The sequence below is a fragment of the Thermobia domestica genome, chromosome 8 (assembly GCF_964235325.1).
Source record: "Thermobia domestica chromosome 8, izTheDome1.hap1.1, whole genome shotgun sequence".
Classification (NCBI taxonomy): Eukaryota; Metazoa; Arthropoda; class Insecta; order Zygentoma; family Lepismatidae; genus Thermobia; species Thermobia domestica.
Window position 1 is genome coordinate 252415098 of NC_137461.1, and position 22308 is coordinate 252437405.

At 37.4% G+C, this 22308-nt stretch overlaps 1 protein-coding gene across 2 annotated transcripts in view; it reads left to right on the top strand.

Annotated features, from left to right (window-relative positions):
• Nucleotides 1–22308, top strand: part of LOC145693546 (uncharacterized) — a 35867-nt gene that overhangs the window by 10246 nt on the left and 3313 nt on the right. Inside the window, exons 1-2 of one of the 2 annotated variants that reach the window (XM_081769632.1) lie at nucleotides 8251–8429; nucleotides 19917–20755. In XM_081769632.1, coding sequence (XP_081625758.1) covers nucleotides 8362–8429; nucleotides 19917–20733 — 885 coding nt within the window. In that variant the 5' untranslated portion in view covers nucleotides 8251–8361 and the 3' untranslated portion in view covers nucleotides 20734–20755. Of the gene's footprint in view, nucleotides 1–8250; nucleotides 8430–19916; nucleotides 20756–22308 lie in introns of those variants that run through there. The other variant, XM_081769633.1, reaches the window with a different exon arrangement.

Consider the following 22308-nt stretch of genomic DNA (forward strand, 5'->3'; position numbering starts at 1 on the left):
CCTATCGACAACTATTCGAGCTACTGCTATATGATCTAAAGATTGTGATGCGGTGCAAACTGTGTCGGGGACGAGAATGGACCCATTTTCTTCGGAGGTACGTACAATAAACTCAGCACGTTACCTTGCCGATGTCTTCGAGCCCATCGTGGATCAACAAATGAATGGCGTTTAGTGTACTTCCAGCAGCACAGCAACTATCCTTTTTAATATACTGCCACCCAGTGGTGCTATTCAGCCTCTTCGCACCGGTTTTCATAAAATTTTCGTTTGTTCAGGATTTATAAACAACTTACATCAAAGTCAAAATGGGCAGTGGCAACTACACGTAGCAGAACCCATTTTCGGCAATCGAAAATAAACTATGCCGATAAGATTTCTATATCTTTTGTATTTCTGTTAGCATAGCAACTGCGTGCATTGCAAACTTCAGGTGGAAGGGAGAGCTTGTGGAATACAAATTTTTCACAGCCAAAAACAATTGACCTATTTCAAGAACATTACTTCACTCCGTACATACGAGAAGATTAATAGAGAACAGGGGGAACGGTAAATTTTATTTTAAGTGTCTTTGTTCTTTGAAATTCTTACAGCTACAGGGTTAAGTACGATCTCTCAAAAGAAGGTATAGACGTTTATTCGTTAATCTCAAATGCTCAGATATCAAGAATGAGAACTGGGATCATATGAGTGAAGCAGTAAGGATTATTTATATCTGAAACTCATACATACCATTATTAACAATTATCGAACAATTGCTGGATGAAAGTCTTTTAAATACTTTTTGACAATCATATATCTCGCATAATTCGTTTCCAAGGCTTTCGAAGTGCAACATAATTTCATCACACCATTTGTATGCTGTGTAGGTCGAGACATGTCACAAGAGAATCATATCTATCTATCTACTTATCCGTTTACTATATCTCTTATATATATATAGAGAGAGGGAGAGAGAACCGGTTGTTAAAAATTTAGAATAGCACTACTGCTGCGACCTAGGAGTGATACTAATAAAGCAATCACATCTACCAATGGGAAGGGGGTTACTTTGTGCTCACCAACTTAAAATAGCAAATTTATGAGACTCACTAATACAGTGACTGAAGTGAGCAGTATGAGATAAGACTAACTTCCAAATTCAGAAAAGGCGGGATAGATATTTATTATACTGCCATCTAGGAGTGAAAATAGCAAATTTACAAGAGACACTTACGTTCAATTTGTACCAGGGGCGAATCCAGGACGGACTTCTGGGGGGGACGATGGGTTGTAATACTGCTACTTAGAGCTACTTTTAAGAGCTCCAAACTCTGGGGTGGGTTTTATTTATATATAAAATAAGAAAGTTTCGTCTTCTGGGAAGGGCGATTGCCCCCCCCCTTGGATCCGTCACTTATTTGTTCCACAATAAGTATATGTTTTAACTAAACATGTTGAGCAATATCTCTTTACAATTTTAAAGAAACGATTAGAAGAGAAATTACAAAAGCATACTGTGGTGGATACAAAGTACCTTCCCTCCGTAGGCGAGGCGAGGGTTAAACACAACTTTGCTCCCAACCTTACACACCTAAAGATCACACACGAACTTCAAATCACTATTTTTTACCTCCTTTCTCCTGTAAAGTTTCCATGTTTCTTAAGTAAAAAGAAGAGGTACCACTAAAGTTAACCCAATGCCAGTTCTGATTTACTTGAAGGGGATGAAAACAATGAGATTAAAAATGAAATGGCATGAGCTTGTGATAGGAGAATCAGGAACCATTTTCTCTCGTTTCCGGTGGTGTACGTAGAAGTTTTTGAAGAGAAATTGGTTCAACCTTTGAAATACTTCTAATTTCAAGTGTGTGTAAGTATTTCAATATCGTAATTGTTTATTTCTGCATATTATCTTTGCTCAAGAATAGTTAAAAACCCAAAACTTCCTTGAGTACGTACTGCTCTCCTGAATCTTCGAACTACTATGTAAACGTAGACACGTACCAGGAGGAAGAAAGACAGAACGTTAAATTTCTACTACCACTGTAAAATGTTAGGATTCAGAGCCAATATTACATGATGACTTAGTGACCCTACTAACAGATCTATGGTTGGATGGATGGATTAAAGTTTATCATCCCCTTCAAGAGCAAGGCTCCACGAGATGTGGATTTACAGCCCAACGAGCGATCTGAATTACATGAATTTTCTCCAGAAATCGAACGCGGGTCTCCTGCCGATGACGTGTACGCAAATCATAGCCACAAAGGAGTTAATTATCAGATCTAGAAACATGTGCAGTTGTACTCACCACTTCTATTCAAAATTGAGCTCTTGGTGGACCGCGGTGGCTCAGTGATTGTACATTATATGCTGCCACTACGAACCCTCCCAACGGTTATCAAGATTACTTAAATATGTTCCTCCTAAAATTATCGGCATCTGATAACCAGACCTTAACTGCACCACTGACGGTACAGGGAGGAAAGCGATCCAACAAGAAATCCATTGGTGGGTGATTTGGTTAGTAACTTGGAATTGTTTATAACTATTAGCTAGAGAGAATGCAGAACATTTAGCCCTGACTATTAGGTTCAGTCCCCCACAGTTAAGGGGTAGGGTAACAGTGTCACTCTTGACACGTAAATGATGCCCTGCCCACAGAAACCAACCAATAATGGAATTTATTTTACGAACATACAAATCAGTAATGGGACATATATGAGCGAAGTACCATAATTTAGCACATAGATAACTATTGATATACGAAATACGTTGGATTAAGTTTAAGCTGCGCAATTTGTGATTTAGACTGAGCATACGTAAAATTTGAATGAGAGAATCCCAAATATGTTCATAATGAATACTGTCCGAATTAGAAAATGTTATGCACAGGATTTTCACTTTAGTAACCAGTGCAATGTTGGCAAATGGTAGGGGTATGTCGTCCGTAGTCCAAGAATGAAATGGCAACACTTTCGTTTTCTTGAAATTAAGCATTTCGCCACTAACAGCACTAAATTCTTCTAATTGGTCACTAATATAGTGAAATTGTTTTAGAGTGATACAGCTAAGGTTAACATCGTCTGCAAAGGCAGTAACTGATATATTTTTCAAGTCATTCAGATGAGGTTATATATACGCAGCTAACTTATATAATAAAGGTTTTAGTGCGAGGCTAAACAGAAACATGGAGAGGGGGCAACCCTGTCGCGCACATTTCTCTGGTGGAATGGGAGCAGTAGAGAAACGATTTATTTGAAGCTTAGCCATGGCTATGCTATAAATGTGAGTGAGAAAGTTAAGGAAGACCTCCGGAAAATTATACGTTCATAGCACAGTAAACAGAAAGGCATGAGATAAGCGATCAAATAAATTTTGAAAATCAAGTGATATCAGGCAAACTTGTTTTTAGGGCAAACATAAAATAACCTACAACATCCTGAATCTTGGTCAGCACATAATAAACATTATGTTGATTGAGAGCGGCCTAGAATGGACTAATTTTGTCTTTGAATTTTTGGTTTGATGCGGTGCACTAGAACTTTATTAATCAATTTGAGGTCGGTGTTGAGCAAGGTGCTTAGCCGATATTGTGTAACAGTATTGGCATCAGAAAACTCAGGAATAAAGATAACATGATCATCATTTTGGAGGAAGTGCGGAGAGGCATAGAGTTCATTATATAATGATACCATGTCCATGCCTATGATATCCCAATACTGTTGATAGAATGCGTACCCCAAACCATCACTCCCAGGACAGGTGCTTAGGATTACATTGCTTAAGCGTGCGAAGTATTTCCGCTTCCGTCAGTGGTGCAGTTAAGGTCTGGTTATCAGATGCCGATAATTTTAGGAGGAACATATTTAAGTAATCTTGATAACCGTTGGGAGGGTTCGTAGTGGCAGCATATAATGTACAATCACTGAGCCTCTGGAGAAAGTTCAAGTAATTCAGATCGTTCGTTAGGCTGTAAATCCACATCTCGTGGAGCCTTGCTCTTGAAGGGGATGATAAACTTTAATCCATCCATCCAACCATAGATCTGTTAGTAGGGTCACTAAGTCATCATGTAATATTGGCTCTGAATCCTAACATTTTACAGTGGTAGTAGAAATTTAACGTTCTGTCTTTCTTCCTCCTGGTACGTGTCTACGTTTACATAGTAGTTCGAAGATTCAGGAGAGCAGTACGTACTCAAGGAAGTTTTGGGTTTTTAACTATTCTTGAGCAAAGATAATATGTAGAAATAAACAATTACGATATTGAAATACTTACACACACTTGAAATTAGAAGTATTTCAAAGGTTGAACCAATTTCTCTTCAAAAACTTCTACGTACACCACCGGAAACGAGAGAAAATGGTTCCTGATTCTCCTATCACAAGCTCATGCCATTTCATTTTTAATCTCATTGTTTTCATCCCCTTCAAGTAAATCAGAACTGGCATTGGGTTAACTTTAGTGGTACCTCTTCTTTTTACTTAAGAAACATGGAAACTTTACAGGAGAAAGGAGGTAAAAAATGGTGATTTGGAGTTCGTGTGTGATCTTTAGGTGTGTAAGGTTGGGAGCAAAGTTGTGTTTAACCCTCGCCTCGCCTACGGAGGGAAGGTACTTTGTATCCACCACAGTATGCTTTTGTAATTTCTCTTCTAATCGTTTCTTTAAAATTGTAAAGAGATATTGCTCAACATGTTTAGTTAAAACATATACTTATTGTGGTACAAATAAGTGACGGATCCAGGGGGGGGGGAATCGCCCTTCCCAGAAGACGAAACTTTCTTATTTTATATATAAATAAAACCCACCCCAGAGTTTGGAGCTCTTAAAAGTAGCTCTAAGTAGCAGTATTACAACCCATCGTCCCCCCCAGAAGTCCGTCCTGGATTCGCCCCTGGTACAAATTGAACGTAAGTGTCTCTTGTAAATTTGCTATTTTCACTCCTAGATGGCAGTATAATAAATATCTGTATCCCGCCTTTTCTGAATTTGGAAGTTAGTCTTATCTCATACTGCTCACTTCAGTCACTGTATTAGTGAGTCTCATAAATTTGCTATTTTAAGTTGGTGAGCACAAAGTAACCCCCTTCCCATTGGTAGATGTGATTGCTTTATTAGTATCACTCCTAGGTCGCAGCAGTAGTGCTATTCTAAATTTTTAACAACCGGTTCTCTCTCCCTCTCTCTATATATATATAAGAGATATAGTAAACGGATAAGTAGATAGATAGATATGATTCTCTTGTGACATGTCTCGACCTCCACTGCATACAAATGGTGTGACGAAATTATGTTGCACTTCGAAAGCCTTTGGAACGTATTTAAAAGTATTTAAAAAACTTTCATTCAGCAATTGTTCGATAATTGTTAATAATGGTATGTATGAGTTTCGAATATAAATAACCCTTACTGCTTCACTCATATGATCCCAGTTCTCATTCTTGATATCTGAGCATTTGAGATTAACGAATTAACGTCTATACCTTCTTCTGAGAGATGTAGCTGTAAGAATTTCAAAGAACAAAGACACTTAAAATAAAATTTACCATTCCCCTGTTCTCATTTAATCTTCTCGTATGTACACAGCGAAGTAATGTTCTTGAAATAGGTCAATTGTGTTTGGCTGTGAAAAATTTATATTCCACAAGCTCTCCCTTCCAGCTGAAATTTGCAATGCACACAGTAGCTATGCTAACAGAAATACAAAAGATATAGAAATCTTATCGGCATGGTTTATTTTCGATTGCCGAAAATGGGTTCTGCTACGTGTAGTTGCCACTGCCCATTTTGACTTTGATGTAAGTTGTTTATAAATCCTGAACAAACGAAAATTTTATGAAAACCGGTGCGAAGAGGCTGAATAGCACCACTGGATGGCAGTATAATAAATAAGATACAGTAGTTGCTAGTCATATTCCATGTACTGTTCACTTCAATCACTGTAGATTTTTGTGAGACTTTCTAATTTGTTTCTTTTGCAAAGTATATTTAACCGTAATAGGTGGGTACAAAACGACCCCTCTTGGTAGTCCGGGTAAAAAAAAAATACCTAGGTAGTGCGAGGGTTGGTATGAGAAAGTATATATAGAAGAAGTTGGTACTATTTGGAAGACGCGAAAGCTTTTGCAGAAGGTTTCGATGCTTCAGGAGCATGGTTATCGTGTTTTAAAAAGTAACGTAACCTAACCAAAGTTGACAATTTTTAATGTTTTAAGTGCCTTCTTGTAGATTTGAAACTGGAGGGGCATTTCTAAAGTTAAATCCTGTCGTTTATTATTGACAACGAATGTTAAACATTTTAGCAACAGTTAAAGTTCAAATAAAACTGGACAAAGTTCAGAGGAAACAGTGCGTGAAAATTTGCCCTTGAGAACTTTGTGTTCAACTCAATGTCATGTAGTGACTGATGATATAGGAATGTCTTTCATATTTAAGTAAGCTTACAGTTAAACAGAAATTGAAACTTTGAAGCTAAGGACACGTTTAGGCTATCTCTAATCATACTCTGGACTGTCTCTTGCAAGTGTCATAATGGAGACCTTAATGAGGACGAGGATATATTTTAATATCAGTTTCGTCTCAGTTAGTGGCATACACTGAGAAAAATCCGTTCTCCGGACAGCGGTATATTGTACAAATATACGGAATCCCCTTGCTTACTACGGAAATCAGTACGGAGCATACGTTATCCGTATGCTACATAGGCACTGCTCTTAGACGTACATCATGCCGTTGCAGGATGTTTGGTATCTAACAGTCTTCCTTATAATGCATATATATATATATATATATATATATATATATATATATATATATATATATATATGTTACCTTCGTCAGCTATATGTTATATACGTCCATTTGTATGTGAGATCCTGATCAACTATATTGTTTCATACGGAAAGTACGTCCGAAAAGTATTATAAAACATACGTTTTCAGTTGTACGTTTGCTGCAGGTTAAGTCCCAAAAATCACAGGAATTACGCATGTAACCTATCTTTTTAAGTAGTAAGCCACCTATAATTTTTTTTCTCACGAGGGAACATCTTATATTGATAGTTGCGTTGCCCAATTAAACAATGTGCAATCGATAGAGGAGCGAAGAAAAGTGAGAAATCCAAAATTTTACGGGCTGACATGCAGAAACACGGGAGATACAGAGGAAAGAAGGATCCAGAATCATGTGAAGATAACAATGCAAAAAATATACGGACACAGAAAAAACTTCAAAATGATTAAAGTAATCAAAATGACATTTACACAACAGTATAATAAACAAACATTGCACCCACAGACATGCTCAATAAGATCATATATGATGCAGTGTTGCCAACTGAGCACAAAATGAAGTTTTGTTAAATGGCACGGAACACAAATTATAACATGTAGAAAATCTAATTATGATTAGAACCATACCTGTGAAGTCATGATGTACAGTGTTGCCAAGTTTGAAGATAGGCCTATATGAATTCCTACTTGAATATCGGATGTAGAAGAGAACATACAGTACACGATTCAAACTAGTTAAAACCAAAATATGAGACCACAAACAATAATATAATCACTGAAGCACTAAAATAAGGGACGAAGCACAGTATCGAAGCAGGTTTGCCCAAGTGAAAAATCAGAATAGTATCAAACACAACACACAAAACTGAAATGATGCATGCTCCTGGATTGACAATTGATTAGCAGGTTCACGTTTCTGATGCACGTAATATTGTATCACTTCCCACATTATTGGTAGTCAATTTTTCAGTGTTGCTGTTGATAAAGCGCTCCGCAGTGTGTTGGTAATGTATGTACTCTTCTACATCCGAGATTCATGTAGGAATTCATATAGTCCTATCTTCCAATGTTGGCAACACTGTACATCATGACTTCACAGGTATGGTTCTAACCATAATTAGATTTTCTACATGTTATAATTTGTGTTCCGTGTCATTTAACAAAACTTCATTTTGTGCTCAGTTGGCAACACTGCATTAGATATGATGTTATTGAGTATGTCTGTGGGTACAATGTTTGCTTACTATACTATTGTGTAAATGTCATTTTGATTACTTTAATCATTTTGTATAAATTGTACAAAATAATATTGTAATTCTACAAAATAATATTGTAGAAAGTTTAAAATTTATTCAATCTTAAATTTATTTAAAATCTTAAATTTACTTATTAAAATGTTATTGAATACTTTCAACAATTGCATTACATTTTAACGGATTATGGAGCATTTCAAACAATTTAACAATTAAGAATAAAACAAAATGTAATACTTTGGAAACGAAACAATTTTACAGCTATTCACTAAATCAGAATGTAGATAAATTTTTCGGCCTCAAAAATTTCCAGCTAAACCATTACCAAAATGATGAACTACGCTCTGCAATTAACAAAACTTGCCCCCAGAGTACTCCCACGATATGTACCTGCCAGGTAAATATGTCTGTTAATGTAAATTAGTATTATTAAACATTAGTATCCTATGGTAGAATTCGATATTATAGTATAGTATAATTTGAGAAGAGGCTTCAACTATACTAGTAATATTCTGATTTTTATTTTGTATTTAAATATCAAGCAAATAATTATTAAAGGAATCATTGCTTGATAGCCTATCTAATTTCTAAGTTGCAGAGTCGTTAGGATTTAAGAGTACAATTTCTGAACGTAAACGTCTTTTCGCCATTGATTTTACATTCAGTGAAAAAAGAAGTTGTCAAGAAAAAATAACGAATACTGAAATTTATGAAGAATTTCTTGAGTTTTTACCTGACTAATCTAAATTCTGAATAGGTCGTTAAAGAAAATCAAGAATTAGGCTTCTTTTTTTTTTTTTTAGAACATGAGCTAAATGTCACTAAATGTATAGTAGTACATTTTTATCCTCCTAGTTGCAGACCACTACATGCTATTTGAGATATACAACACATCTATTCTCCATTCGGCCTAAGCTCTAAACTTGATAAACAAAGCCACGTGAAACTAAATCTCGCTGATTTGCTGTTGGCCTACCGACGCTTGTACTCCTCCGCAAAATAGTTCATATGATTTGGTTATTACTTTCACCATGAAGCTCCATATAAAACTACTTCATTATTATAAATGACAAAAATATAATACGGTTTATATAATAATACTGCAATCGAGTGTGTTTAATGAAACATTAGAAATAAACACTAAGCATGCGCAGTAATTATGGCGCCAATTCAACTGTGGAGGCGTGTTTTGCTTTTACGTCTGAAAAATGTCTCACACGAATCCCAGTTCCGCGAGTGTTGTGGTGAAACACCAACAAGAGAAACCTTCCCTCATTAAGCAACAATTGCTTACCAGCTAAATTTAAACTTTTTAAAAAAGTCTTTCAAGTATTTTTCTTTCTTTTCTACTGCTGCCCTAAGTATCTGGGCAACACGAGACAGTATTGTCAAAATGCACGTGTATAATTTGCTCCTCTCCCTGGGGAGTGGGAGTGATACATCAGTAGTCAATCGTATTTGTGACGAGCGGAAGGATATAAATATTTTTTTATCCGAGTTTAGAGCTTACGCTGAACAGGGAATAGTGCATAAAGTAAGCCACTACCATCTTTCGTATGTGCAAAATATTGATATACCTTATACGAAGCAAAATTTCGTAATGGCTAATACTTCTACATATGTTTATTTGGACCTACCTTTCATTCATATAATATTTGGGAACCCCTATCGCAATTGTCCGAGAATCCGTGAATGAGACTTGTTGAAATTAAGAGATATGACTTCTTATGTAAATTTCGAGACCACCTTTTCTATCATTGTTAGTTTTTACGCTATAGGGCTTCAGAGTTAACTAATTAAAACGACCTCGCTATCAGCATTTGTACACATATACTTTATTGATTATATGGTTTATTTAAAAAATAGGTAGGAACTGTCCATATGCGAGCTCAATACATGTTTTAATATGGAAGATGTCATGTTCGTTAATGACCTACATAATCGCCCTGACGGTTAAGGCAAGTTTCCATCACTCGAGGAATGCAACGAATGAGCACAGACCTTTATACTCCCAGAGGACTGTGTACACGGTTTTGCGTTGGGATGCAAGGTTCTTCAATTTCTTGGAAGGAAATAGCGATGGATGTTCTCATGTGACTGAGTGACGACTGCTTGGGGGTAAGCTATTGTATCATCACCCGTCAGGATGCGTTTGAAGTCCGTTTCGTAGGATAACGCTGGAAATGGGTCAGAACCATGCCCATTCGCATGGCTGTTTGGTCTTCGAATAGTAATTTCGGCACCTATGTTGAATATATTTTCTGTAATGGGCACGTTTATCTGATGCCGTCTTATTAAATATCTCAGAATCTCTTTTTCAAACTCGCCCCACTTCCCCTTTACGAATACTTTCCTATGAGTGGAAATAAAATATAAGTATTAATACCAGTGGCGAAGTGTGCTTCTTCGCCTGGCAAGAAGACTTCGTATACCGCTCTAATATCTAGCTCAAAAGTTTCAAACCGTAGATCAAAGTACAGATAATTGTTGAAAATTTATAATATCTTTGTATGAACGACATAGGGGGAGATTATTTTTACTTTCCATGTATATATTCCAATATATTACTTACTATTTTTGTTTATTTGCTTCCCTGAAAATATGACCAATAAAAGAGTTCAAAGTTATGAACATTAAATCAAAGACAATAACGTGTTATATAACCAAAAATGTTGTTGTAAATATTATTTTACTAATAGGAATTATTTTAACGTGGTAAATGGTACAAACAGTATCAGCCCACATTCCTGGTCAAGTGGCTACGACGTACGCCTTTTTTGTACGTGATCGTAGGTTCGCCTCATAGTAGGAGATTACAATGGTTTGGACCTCACCCTAAAATATAGGTTCATGTCTCCTATAGCATCGGTGCTAGAAAGGGATGCTAACTTCAACGAACAAACAAATCACCAACAGTATTCAAAAGAATGTTTCTTTTGATATGAAAAATCTGTTTTGCTGTTTGCGAGTAAGTTCCAAATATCTTGGTTTCATAGAAACCAAATCAACTGCTTTGTTATAGAAGTTTGGTTGATGTGTCGTAACTGATAGTAATTTATTTTCATTTACTTAAAAGTAGTGAAAGCGTAGCAAGATCCCAGATGTCCTTTAGGCATGCTTTGATTCCTTTTAGGCAGATAATGATCATCCTAATGATACATCAAAGATGGAGATTGTACTTGGCATGGATAGTCATTTCAGGTAGAGTCTCGCAAAAATTTCATCCAATATTTAAGTATCTCTGACACTTCCTGAATAAACAAATCGAATTTCACTTCGCAGTCGAGGAAAATGATTAAATTGCCCAAAGAAGTTTCTCAAACAAGTAAAATTATGCTCAGAGAATGAGGACGAAAAGTGAGCAAACCTTTTGGCTCCAATAGGTCAATCAAGTACATTTACTAAAATCAGAAAACGTCCCTTTTATTTTTATCAAATATGTGTCAATGGTTTCATAGTAACGTCTTCAGTAAAAATGATCCTTATCTTCATACATATTTTTAATTCATATTTTCTTACTGCAGTCGGAAAGTTAATGACAATATCTTCACTCATAGAATTCTTAGCTAAGTTGTATCAAAATCATTTCTTATTTTGTTTTAAAAAAATCGATCTTCTTTATCCTATGTTTGATGCTTTCTTTTGTAATTCTTAAAAAACAAACAAAACAAAACTTGCCACTTTATGAGCATAGCAATAAACACTTACACTTTTGTGTTCAGTTTGACTTTAGCTTGTAAGTCTGCGCCACCTACTTTTCCTTACATTGGCATGCTTTGAAGATTTTGAAAGTATATTCCGTTAATGTATTTGCTATGTGGTCCCGGTCACTACTGAAATCAGTAAATCCAAAAAATCCGTTCATAATTATCACCTCTCTTCCCACATATTGCAATATTGTGAAAATTTGACATTTGTAAGTTACGTCTGTGATTTCGTTGGTTGGTCGATTTAATTTAGCATATTGTTCAGCATCAAGGTCATATGTTACTTTGACCTACAGCTTAATGTGGGATGCGCACTACATAAACCCCCACCGGCTATCTAATCCGGGTCTCCCGCCGTGATTTGGCTTTTTATAATGGCTAAAATGTAATTTTTAAAATTCAGATAATAATCTCCAGTGGCGGATCTAGGCCGGGGCCGGGTGCCTAGGCCCCCCAGTTTTTGACTGACAAAATAATTTAAGCTATTATCATATTTACATTTTTTTGAAAATTTATAGTAAACATGATATACCTATCATAGTCTTGGTTCTGACAGCCCCCCAGTTTTTATCTTCTAGATCCGCTTCTGATAATCTCTACGAAATACAATCGTTCTGAATATCACTGGATAATCCAGAAAACACTGGTGAATATACTAAATGCGAATTTGGTCCTATTCTCGATCCCTTATCATCATATCCCCTAATTAAATCTACCAGTCCATTATAGTTCCCACTAGGCCCGTATCCAGGGAGTCTAGGGGGGCCGGCCCCGCCCATAAATTTTTGCTGGCCCCCTAAAAGTTTTACAGTAGGCTTGCAAAAGAACTATAATATGGTGATGAACTATCATATGGTTGGATCGCCCTCCCTAACTTCAGCCGCCCCCCTAAATTTTGGGCTGGCTACGGGCCTGGTTCCCACGATTACTGAAGTCTCGAAATTCATCGTATTAATGGAGTGCAAACTCATCCTCAGCTAAAAGAAACAAACAAACAAAAAAAAACATATCTAATATTTTTGTCAAATTTATTGTATTTCTCTGTATTTATTTTATATCGATCACTTAATGGAAATATTCTCTAGGGCTCCTACCAACTTTTTAGTGCCACTTCGGAACCAGTGAGATTTTCCGATAATTTGTTTCGTCACGGAGGTGTACTAGCTAACGGGACTTATAATCCAACTCCCGGATAGCCTTATTGCCACAGACAAGAATATGTATTCTATAACAAAAACTAAGAAAGAAAATAAGACTGGGTTTATACTTTTAGTTCAAAAGATTTTAAAATACAGGGTGGCCCATGATGCTTGACTGACTGTAGTATTTGTAATCCTTGACAAAAAGTTTCAATATGGCAACACTGTGTAGAATGAGAGTGGGAATAACGGTAACTGAACGTAGAACTGTTAGTTTATGCCAGACAAGATGGTGTAACTGAACGAAACATTCCCGAATCGCTAGATTGGTCGACGTGACTGGAGTGGCCAGCTCGATCTCCCAAATTGGCACCACATGACTTTTTTTCTGGGGCGTTTTAAAGGACAAAATGTGTTAATATCACATACGTAATTTGGCCGAACTATGAGAAGCTATCACAGAAGAGTTCCACAGGATGCCAGTACGGGTCTCTGAAGTTGCTTGTGACAACTTTGTTCTTCGTCTTCATGCATGTATCGAATTGGAAGGGGCATTGGTGGACCATGCCATGGGGAACAGAGATTAAAATACTTGTAAGGAAAGGTATAAGAGTAATGTGTTTATGTTCAAGTTATGTTGCTAGTTTCTTTACCGCAGTCTTTGAAATATCATGTACCTAATTATGGGTCACTCTGTATTACAAGAGGTTTATTGTTTCTACAATTTTAACCCTTTATGGACGGAATTATTTTCCTGTTGAAGAAAAAAAAATGTTTTCGGTATCAAGCTGTGATCCACACTGAAGACGCCAGGCTTCGCTACTTGTCAAATATAATCCTCGAAACGTAACGGATATGAAACGTTCGTCGTTTCGAATAAAAAATAAAATGCTCGGGCTTGCAATACAACAATGCGTTGAAACGTTACAAATTTGTTTTCTTCGTCCATATCGGGTTAAAATGAATGCTCCGCTTACAGAGCTTATATATACACCTTACCCTTGATGAATACTTTTCCTCCCTCGAAAGATCCATTCCAGCAACAACTTCGTAACTCAACTTCGTTTGTTCAGATGTGCAAGGACAAAAACGTGGGACGTTAAACTGAAGTATTACTTTTACGGCCATTCTGTAACCACTGCCTTTTGGCAGGTTCGGGGACTAATGATCCTTTTTTAAATTTAGGTTTGGGCCTGGAAATGTTTCTTCTACGTTTCTCGATCCTCAGCTTCCTCTTGTAACTCCCAATATTTTCTTCTGTTTCTCAAATCATCGATCAGTTGTGTTCTTCTTATTTATCCTTTCTTTCCATCTTTCCTTCTATGGGGATATGAAGAAGGCAGTTTCTTAGCAAGATGTATCCAATCCAATTGGCCTTACTACGAAGGATGCTGACTAAAAATGTCCTCTTTCTTCTATTCGCTTTTGAACATCTTCATTTGTTCCTCTCTCTGTCTATTTTATCTTCTCCATTTTCCTCCACCACCACATTTTGAAGCTCTAAATATTTATATTTCTTCTCCAACTTCTGTGATGTCCAAGTCTCTAAACCATACAGTCCAATGCTCCATATGTAGCGCTTGAGCAACTTCTTAAGTCCAATATTAAGCTTGCTAGTTACGAGTGATCTTTTCTTGTTGAATACTTCTTTTTCTATGGCAATTCTCGAACTGATCTCTTTGATGCAATAAGCATCTTTCGTGAAAATACTTCCCAGAAACTTGAACTTATCGATCACTTCAACTTCTCTTTGTTTTACCCTATCCTATAAGGGCAGGTTTCCAAAGGATATTCTCATAACTTCTGATTTTTCAATGTTAATTTCCATTCCATATAGTTTACCAGTGTCAACTATTTTGCCAATCATCTGTAATTCTTCGTCGGTTCTAGCTATAATAACCGTATCATCTGCATACCTGATCTTGTTAATGATCTGTCCCTCAATCTTGAAATCTCCAATTCCCATTTGTGCTTTCTTCATTAAACATTCACTGTAAATGTTGAAAAAATGGGGCGACATACTACATCCTTGTCTGATTGCTCTTCCTATCTCCACACTATTGGTTTCTCCTTCATTCAAGTGCAACTTCACTTGTTGTCATATGTACAGGTTGCGAATGAGTCGTCGGTTTGTCCAGTTGACCCCAATTTCTTTAAGTATTTTCGAAAGTTTAGTCCAATTGACCAGCTCGAAAGCTTTTTGCCAGTCGATAAAGCACAAGCGCAACTCTTCCTTTACGTCATTCTGATACGATTCTTATCAACCCAATAAAATCTCTGTGCCTTTTCCATTCATGGAGTCCAAATTGATCTTCCTCCAACATCTTATCTATCTTAGTTTTCAGTCACCTGCCTGTTCAGTATGAGGGCAATAATCTTTCCAGTGTGAGTAATAAGGCTACGGATTCTGTGATTACTGCACTTCTTTGCTTGCTTTTTCTTGGGTAATGCAATCATTGTAACATCAAGAAAATCTTTTGGCCATTCTCCACTCAGTTAGATCTTGTTAATACTTGAAGTCAATATTTTCATTACATTGTCTTCTAATTCCTTGATCAAATCTGCTGGCATGTCGTTATCTCCAGTGGCCTTCCTCCTTCCCATGTCTTTGATGACTTGTACTATTTAACTTTTCAATATACTGGTCCTTTTCCTTCATTCTCCACCTCTTTCTCTGCTTCGAACGCAATATCTGTGGGGCGATTCTTCTGATCATATAGATCTTTTATGCATTACCCCCAGATTCTTTGATGGTCATTGGCTACATGACCTTGTTGATCTTCGATTCCAAATGTGCGTATACTTTTGTTAGTTTTAACTCCTAATTCTTGTGCCTTCTGATACATTGAATCATATCTGCCGCGCCGTTGAAGTTCCATTATTTCTTCACATATCTGTTCCGTGTGCTTTTCTTTGGCTTTGTCCGTGTCTCTTCTCAATACATTATTCATCCTTCTGTATTCTTTGATGTCCGTCGTTTTTGCCCTTCTGCGTTCCTCCATCTACTTAAGTATCAACTTCAATAATGGTTTTATCGGTGTTCTTTGCATCTTACCAATGTTATTGTGGAGTGTGTCAAGTAGAATCTGTTTAAATTTCACCCTACTATTTTCCACATTGCCTATCATATCGCCCACTAGACAGAATTTTTCTTCAATCTTGTCTTTCACATCACTGTCCACATTTCTTAGTTACTCTAAATTCCATTTTCGATTTTTTCTCCCATTTTTCTTGATTGACTTTAAAGGTTTGCACTTTCGCCACTAGGAGATTGTGATTCGAATCAATGTCAGCTCCCAGCAGGCCCGCAACTAGAGGGGGGCTAGGGAGGCCTGGCTTCCCTAAACTTTTCGTGGCCCTAAACTGTTGAATCCTAAAAATAGTGAAAGATAGACAATGCAAACGGTGGTAGTTTCCCATATTGGCAAAAGAAGAATGGGCAGAGTAGATCACGAACCTCCGCCGCCATCTTGAAATCCGCCATTTTGAAATATGTGATATTTTTTGAAACGGAAAGGTAGTCATGTGATATATCAATTAGGGCCAGCGTGTTTTCAAAATGTCAATTATGAACTTTATTGATCATTATCTGCACTTATTTTGAAGATTTAAGATCATCTTTATAGTTATTTACGAAAATCTAGGACACTGATACTAGTATGTTGAAAATTTGTTTTTTCACGAAAACCCATGTACGTTAAACATATCAACAAGCCAAGAAAATTAACAATGAAATTTGATATCCAAGTTGTGTATTATTACATTATTATTTATGATATTTACTTTGAATTTGCTTCATATAGTGCCGAAGAGAACTGTTCCGGTCTGGAAGAACTGCTTTCACTTTTTGTTGTTGTTGTTGTTTTGATTTGTTTCTTGTGCTTTTAGTCGAAAAGTGTGGAGTTTATATAGCTACATTTTGTTAAATGACATACTAATATAAACCATACCATAATAATATCTGATAGATTGGAATGCAATTATTACATACTGTACGTAAATCACTATATTTTTCACTACTTGCTATATTTTTTACTCAACTTTCTTTGTCCACCTTCGTAAGGAATAGTAACTTGGGATGAGTGTAGCACGTGATATCTAAATGAAAAGTGGACTACTGCTGTCGAATACAGCAATGAAGTTGTAGCGGAAAATAAGTTATCGGGTGAGGTGGCTTTCTCGAGTGTCTATCGTGTCGCATTATGTTTGATCGGTTTGTATGAAATATGAATCCTTCGATTATTGTGACAATGTTGGCACAGGACACGATAATTGTGTCCTCCGACGACGGATCATCATTGCAAGTTCCGAACCAACATTGTCACAATAACGAAGGCTTCATATTTCAAACAAACCGATCAAACATAATGCGACACGATAGACACTCGAGAAAGCCACCTCACCCGATAACTTATTTTCCGCTACAACTTCATTGCTGTATTCGATAGCAGACCCTCGTCGCAACATCCTGTCCAGAAATGACTCCTTCCTCAGACGAGACAGCAAAGAAACACAAGTGTTTGCTCGCGTTGCCTTCTGGCCCCCAAAGTCAAATAATGTGGGACCCCATCGACCCAACTTGTAGTTCTTCCCAAGTTGATACAAGTGCTGCCGAATGGTTTCTGCACTCACACTGAATCATAGTTCCAGTTCCTCACATACCTTGCCACTGTTCGCTTCAATTGTTGCCTGATGATATTCATTTTGTACATCTGTTGGTCTTTCGGCACGTGGCGTACCTTCGAGTGTTTCGTCACCGTCCTTAATGTTAAATCACCGCCGTGCTGTCCGCATAGTTACCACACCCTCACCAAAGGTCTGGTATATCTTCCGCCCCACTGCAGCAGCGTTTCACCCCAGTTTGAACTCATACAGCATACACGCTCATATGACGCTCTGCGGAGGTCCTATGTGCACTTTGTCCTTACGTAAGTCCACTTTTTAACTGAACTGCCGCAACCTGATAGTATGTTGGATGTACCCACACCAACAACTGACCTCGCCTTATCTCTATTCGCATTGAACTCACGGTGTGAGAGCCAATTGAACACAGACTTCCACAAAAAGCGACAGAACTTTTGTGGTTACCTTTATAGTTTGACGTCTCACAATGATGCTATTTATTCGAAAGGAGACGGATGATTAATGAAAATGAATGATTGCGAAATTATTTTTTGTGCTCCCCCCACCGGGAATCGAGTCCGGGACTAGTGCACCAAAGGCACAGATGCTAGTTACTAGACTAGTGGGGGAGGGGCAAGATGTTGGTAAGAACGATTAGAATTGTATTTTAATTTTGATTTAGTTTGATTTCAGATTAGCGTCCCTTTCAGCAGCGAGACTATATGGGACGTGGACTTACAGCTTAATGTGGCATCCGAACCACATGAACATCCGCCGGGAATTGATCCAGGATGTCCCACACCAACGGCGCATACGCTAGCCACTTAGCCATGAGGAAGCTCTATTTTGGTTTTTGCACAAATTATATAGGATTTATTATCACATTTGTTAACACAATTTGTCATTATTATTATAACTTATTTGAGCTTTATTATGATTTAATGCTTAGTGCATTAACATGTATTTTAATTTACGAATGCTATGCCATCACGTGTCCCAAGTTAAGAAAAGAGCTATATTGCATGATATTGAATCTTGGATGCAATTCTACTTACGAATGGTTCGATAGATGTTGCTATATTATTTCGTATTGAACTTACTTTCAAAGATGATTTCAGGCATGGCGCAGAGGACACCCCCCTTCCCCCGAAGCGACAAAATCGCACTAGGGCCATCTCTCCTATCGTACTCAATATATACTCCCAGTATTTTTGCAGCACTAATTTTACTCTCAGTCAGGGGAAAAAGTGGATCTGAAAACTTCGGGGGACGGTAGGTAGCGGTATGACGCCACGCCGTTTCCCCTGTTGCCCATTGTATTGTATTTAGGACAGGATGTGTGGGTCTTGTACGAAGCCCCAATGCTTCGTCATCAATGGTTAGCATCCATAAACCGTTTCCAAAACAGCCGAAACAGCACTGCACCAGAAGAAGGTCCTCCTGTGTATTTGGTGGATTGCTCGCGGCATCGTACCTCGTGCATTGCTACTAGCTGGTCAGATCATCAATGCAAGTGTGTATTGTCAGCAGTTGAGCCGTGTTCAAAAAAATTCAAAACTCTGGAGTCAGGACTTCTGCATCGCAAAAGGGTCCTCCTGTTACAGGACAACGCTAAGCCCCACGTGGCTAGGATGACCCGAGACACCGTTCTACGCCTTGGGTGGGAAACACTATTTCATCCGCCATACTCCCCGGACATTGCACCGTCCGATTATCACCTGTTTCATTCCTTGGATAATCACCTTAAAGGACGCCAATTCAGATCCCTAGTAGAGGTGCAAAATGCACTTGATACTTTCTTCGCTTCACGGCCCACCAAGTTCTACCGCGATGGAATCCATGGCTTTCCAGAACATTGGCAGAAAGTCGTCGATGCTGATGAGACTATCTTTGATCTTCCAGGTACGTCTTAGGTGACATATCGATGTTCGAAGGTGGTGGATGAAAAAGCGACAGAAATTTCTTGTGGCCATCATAGAACTGATTTATAATTGCTCGTTGTTTACAATTGCCGTTTACAAACAAATAAACTAAACACAATATCAGTCATACATCTCAATTACTATTATCAACAGTTGTTATACACGAACAAATCACAATTAAACATGAGATAAGAATTACGTGTATGACTATAATCTTTTAATTTGTCAAATTTCTGTGTCAACTAATCTTCATTTTTCCTCGGCACTCTGTGACTTATTAAGCTAAAACTTATATAGATAAAGCCTCACTATAACTTATCTCTGAACTTTTTCTGTAGAGATTACAATTTTCAGTTAAGCATGCGAATTATTAACTATCTCGCCTTAGTTTGAAGTCGTACTTTGCGAAATAGAAATTGAAGTTAATGTAATAACTCTTTAAACTTATTAAAGAATGAACTCTAATTTGCATACATTTTATGCTACTCTGCAGGTTTCTTGCCTGTAAAGTAGGTAACACTAACAAGGGATTCAAGCAAGAAGGAGACAAGTCAGACAAATGTGAATTAAAAGGTCCCTGCAAGCACAACAAAGCCAGTGAATTTTGCAAAGAGCAAACTAAGACAAAAAACACATCGTGTAAATCGCTTCCATCTTGCACCGGAGAGAAGAAAGCTACAGAGGAGTGCCAAAGACGTGCCTCCGGTGCATCATGTGATAAGGAACCTGACCCACATTGTCAAGCAAATCGTTACAAATTACCCGCTGACTCACCTGCTGGATTGAGGAAAAAGAGGCCAGGTCCTACTTGTAGCAGTACGGGTAGCGGCGGTGATTCAAAAGGTTGCGGCGGTGAGTCAAAAAGAAGCAGTTGTCGTCCTTCAGGAGAAGCAAAGAAAGCGTCAGCGACTTCTGTCCAACCAATCAGAAGTTTCTCCAGTTTCACAGTGATTAGAGAAGCGTCTTCAGCGTGTGGTGGCGGAAAAAGCAAAAAAGGTTGTGGTAGTAAGGGAAAGAAAAGTGGATCCAAATGTGCACCGGCTGCAAAGAAGGAGAGTAAAGGTAAAGGCGCTTGTGGAAGTGGTGGAAGCAAAGGAAAGTCTCCATGTGGAGGTGGTGGAAATAAAGGAAAGTCTGCATGTGGAGGTGGTGGTAAGAAACCATCATGTGGTGGAGGCAAAAAGAAATCCGCATGTGGAGGTGGTGGAAGCAAAGGAAAGTCTCCATGTGGAGGTGGTGATAAAAAGAAGTCTAAATGTGGAGGAGGAAAGTCCGGTGGTGGCAAAAAGGGAGGTTGCAAGGTTAAATGAATATGCCTTTGGATAAAAATAGGTACGTAAGAAGATATCTGTTATTTTAAATGTAATTTTTGTGTTTATTGTATTTGTTCCTAACGGAATAAGCTCCATAGAGAACTGCAGTGTACGAGACACTATCTAGAATTATATGTACAACATTCTTGTTAACCAATTTCGGTAGAGCACTGCATCAATACGTGACAATAATTCGTACATAGGGGGAAATTTAAGAAGTCAGAATCTTTAACAAGAATTAACTACTGTTCCTGACAACTCTATTCTCACGTCATGCTTATATTTCCTCTCCACTTTTTTTTTATAGGAGTTAACAGTAAAACTCAAACAGACAGAAGAGCAAGAGGGAATTGTTTTAAGAACAAACAGATAAGACACCATACGGAACCATAGGCTAATTCAGTATACAAATAGACTAGCCAAGCGTGATCAATCAAACATGAGATAGACCTCGTTATCACGACAGCATATTCTACAGTATACCTGATATTGTGACTTAAAGCTAGACATTTAAATTCTTCATTATGTTTACATGCCTTTTTTCGTTATATGCTGTTAACCAGTGACGTAACTAAGGGTGGACAATCGGTGCTTGTGCCCCGGGCGCTGGATTTGGGGGCCAAATATTTATTTTCACTATAAGGGAAGGAAAGGAGTTTTAGCAAACTAAAGATCATTAAAAAAATCTCAGAAACTTAACAGGACAACAACGACTCATCAACCTTAGGATTATATCCAAAGAGCATAAATTAGCTTCAAAGCTACCGAAAGACGGGGTAAATACTTTGCACCAGATTTGAGGAATTTTAAAGAAAATCGCATATAACTTAAAAACATAATGATTTAAAACACTCGTGCAAGTGCATTAGTAAACGTTCAGTATGACCATAGTTATTGAAATATAAACTTTGGTGCAAAGCTACCTCATAGGTGGGGATACTTTGCACAACATACAAAAAAAGTATGTTCAACATACGAATATAATGTTTCTGTGCAATGTTTTTCCTTCAGTATTTATACATTTCACTTCCTACACAAAACTGCAAGCAGTCTACAAATATTGATATTAGAATGATGGTACCGGTATCAGTACTTAGTGTGAATTATCGATATTAGTAAAGAAAATTATATATTTTCTGTAAAGACACAGGAACCACATTCTGATAGTTTAGCATATGTCTCACAGAAAAGCCAATTTAGGAACAGAAAAAAATCCCCTTGAACTGATTTGTCTTGGTTGTTCTTTATGCCCAAGAATATCATCCCATTAACGGAATATTTTACTGTGTTTGGGGCTTTCAGGCTGAAGCCCACCCAAATTGCATGATATCTTTTAAAAAATCTAATGTTAGTCATTTCTACGTGTATAAGGTTCAAGACTCCCTCCCCAAAGTATAGCGATTTCTAAAATAAATAAATAAATAAATAAATAAATAAATAAATAAATAAATAAATAAATAAATAAATAAATAAAAACAGGTTTCCTGAGTGAAGCCTTTCTCAAACTACTTTTCTCGATCCGCCACTTTCCTAATTTATTTTCCAACAAGAAACCCACTCCAGCATCTAAAT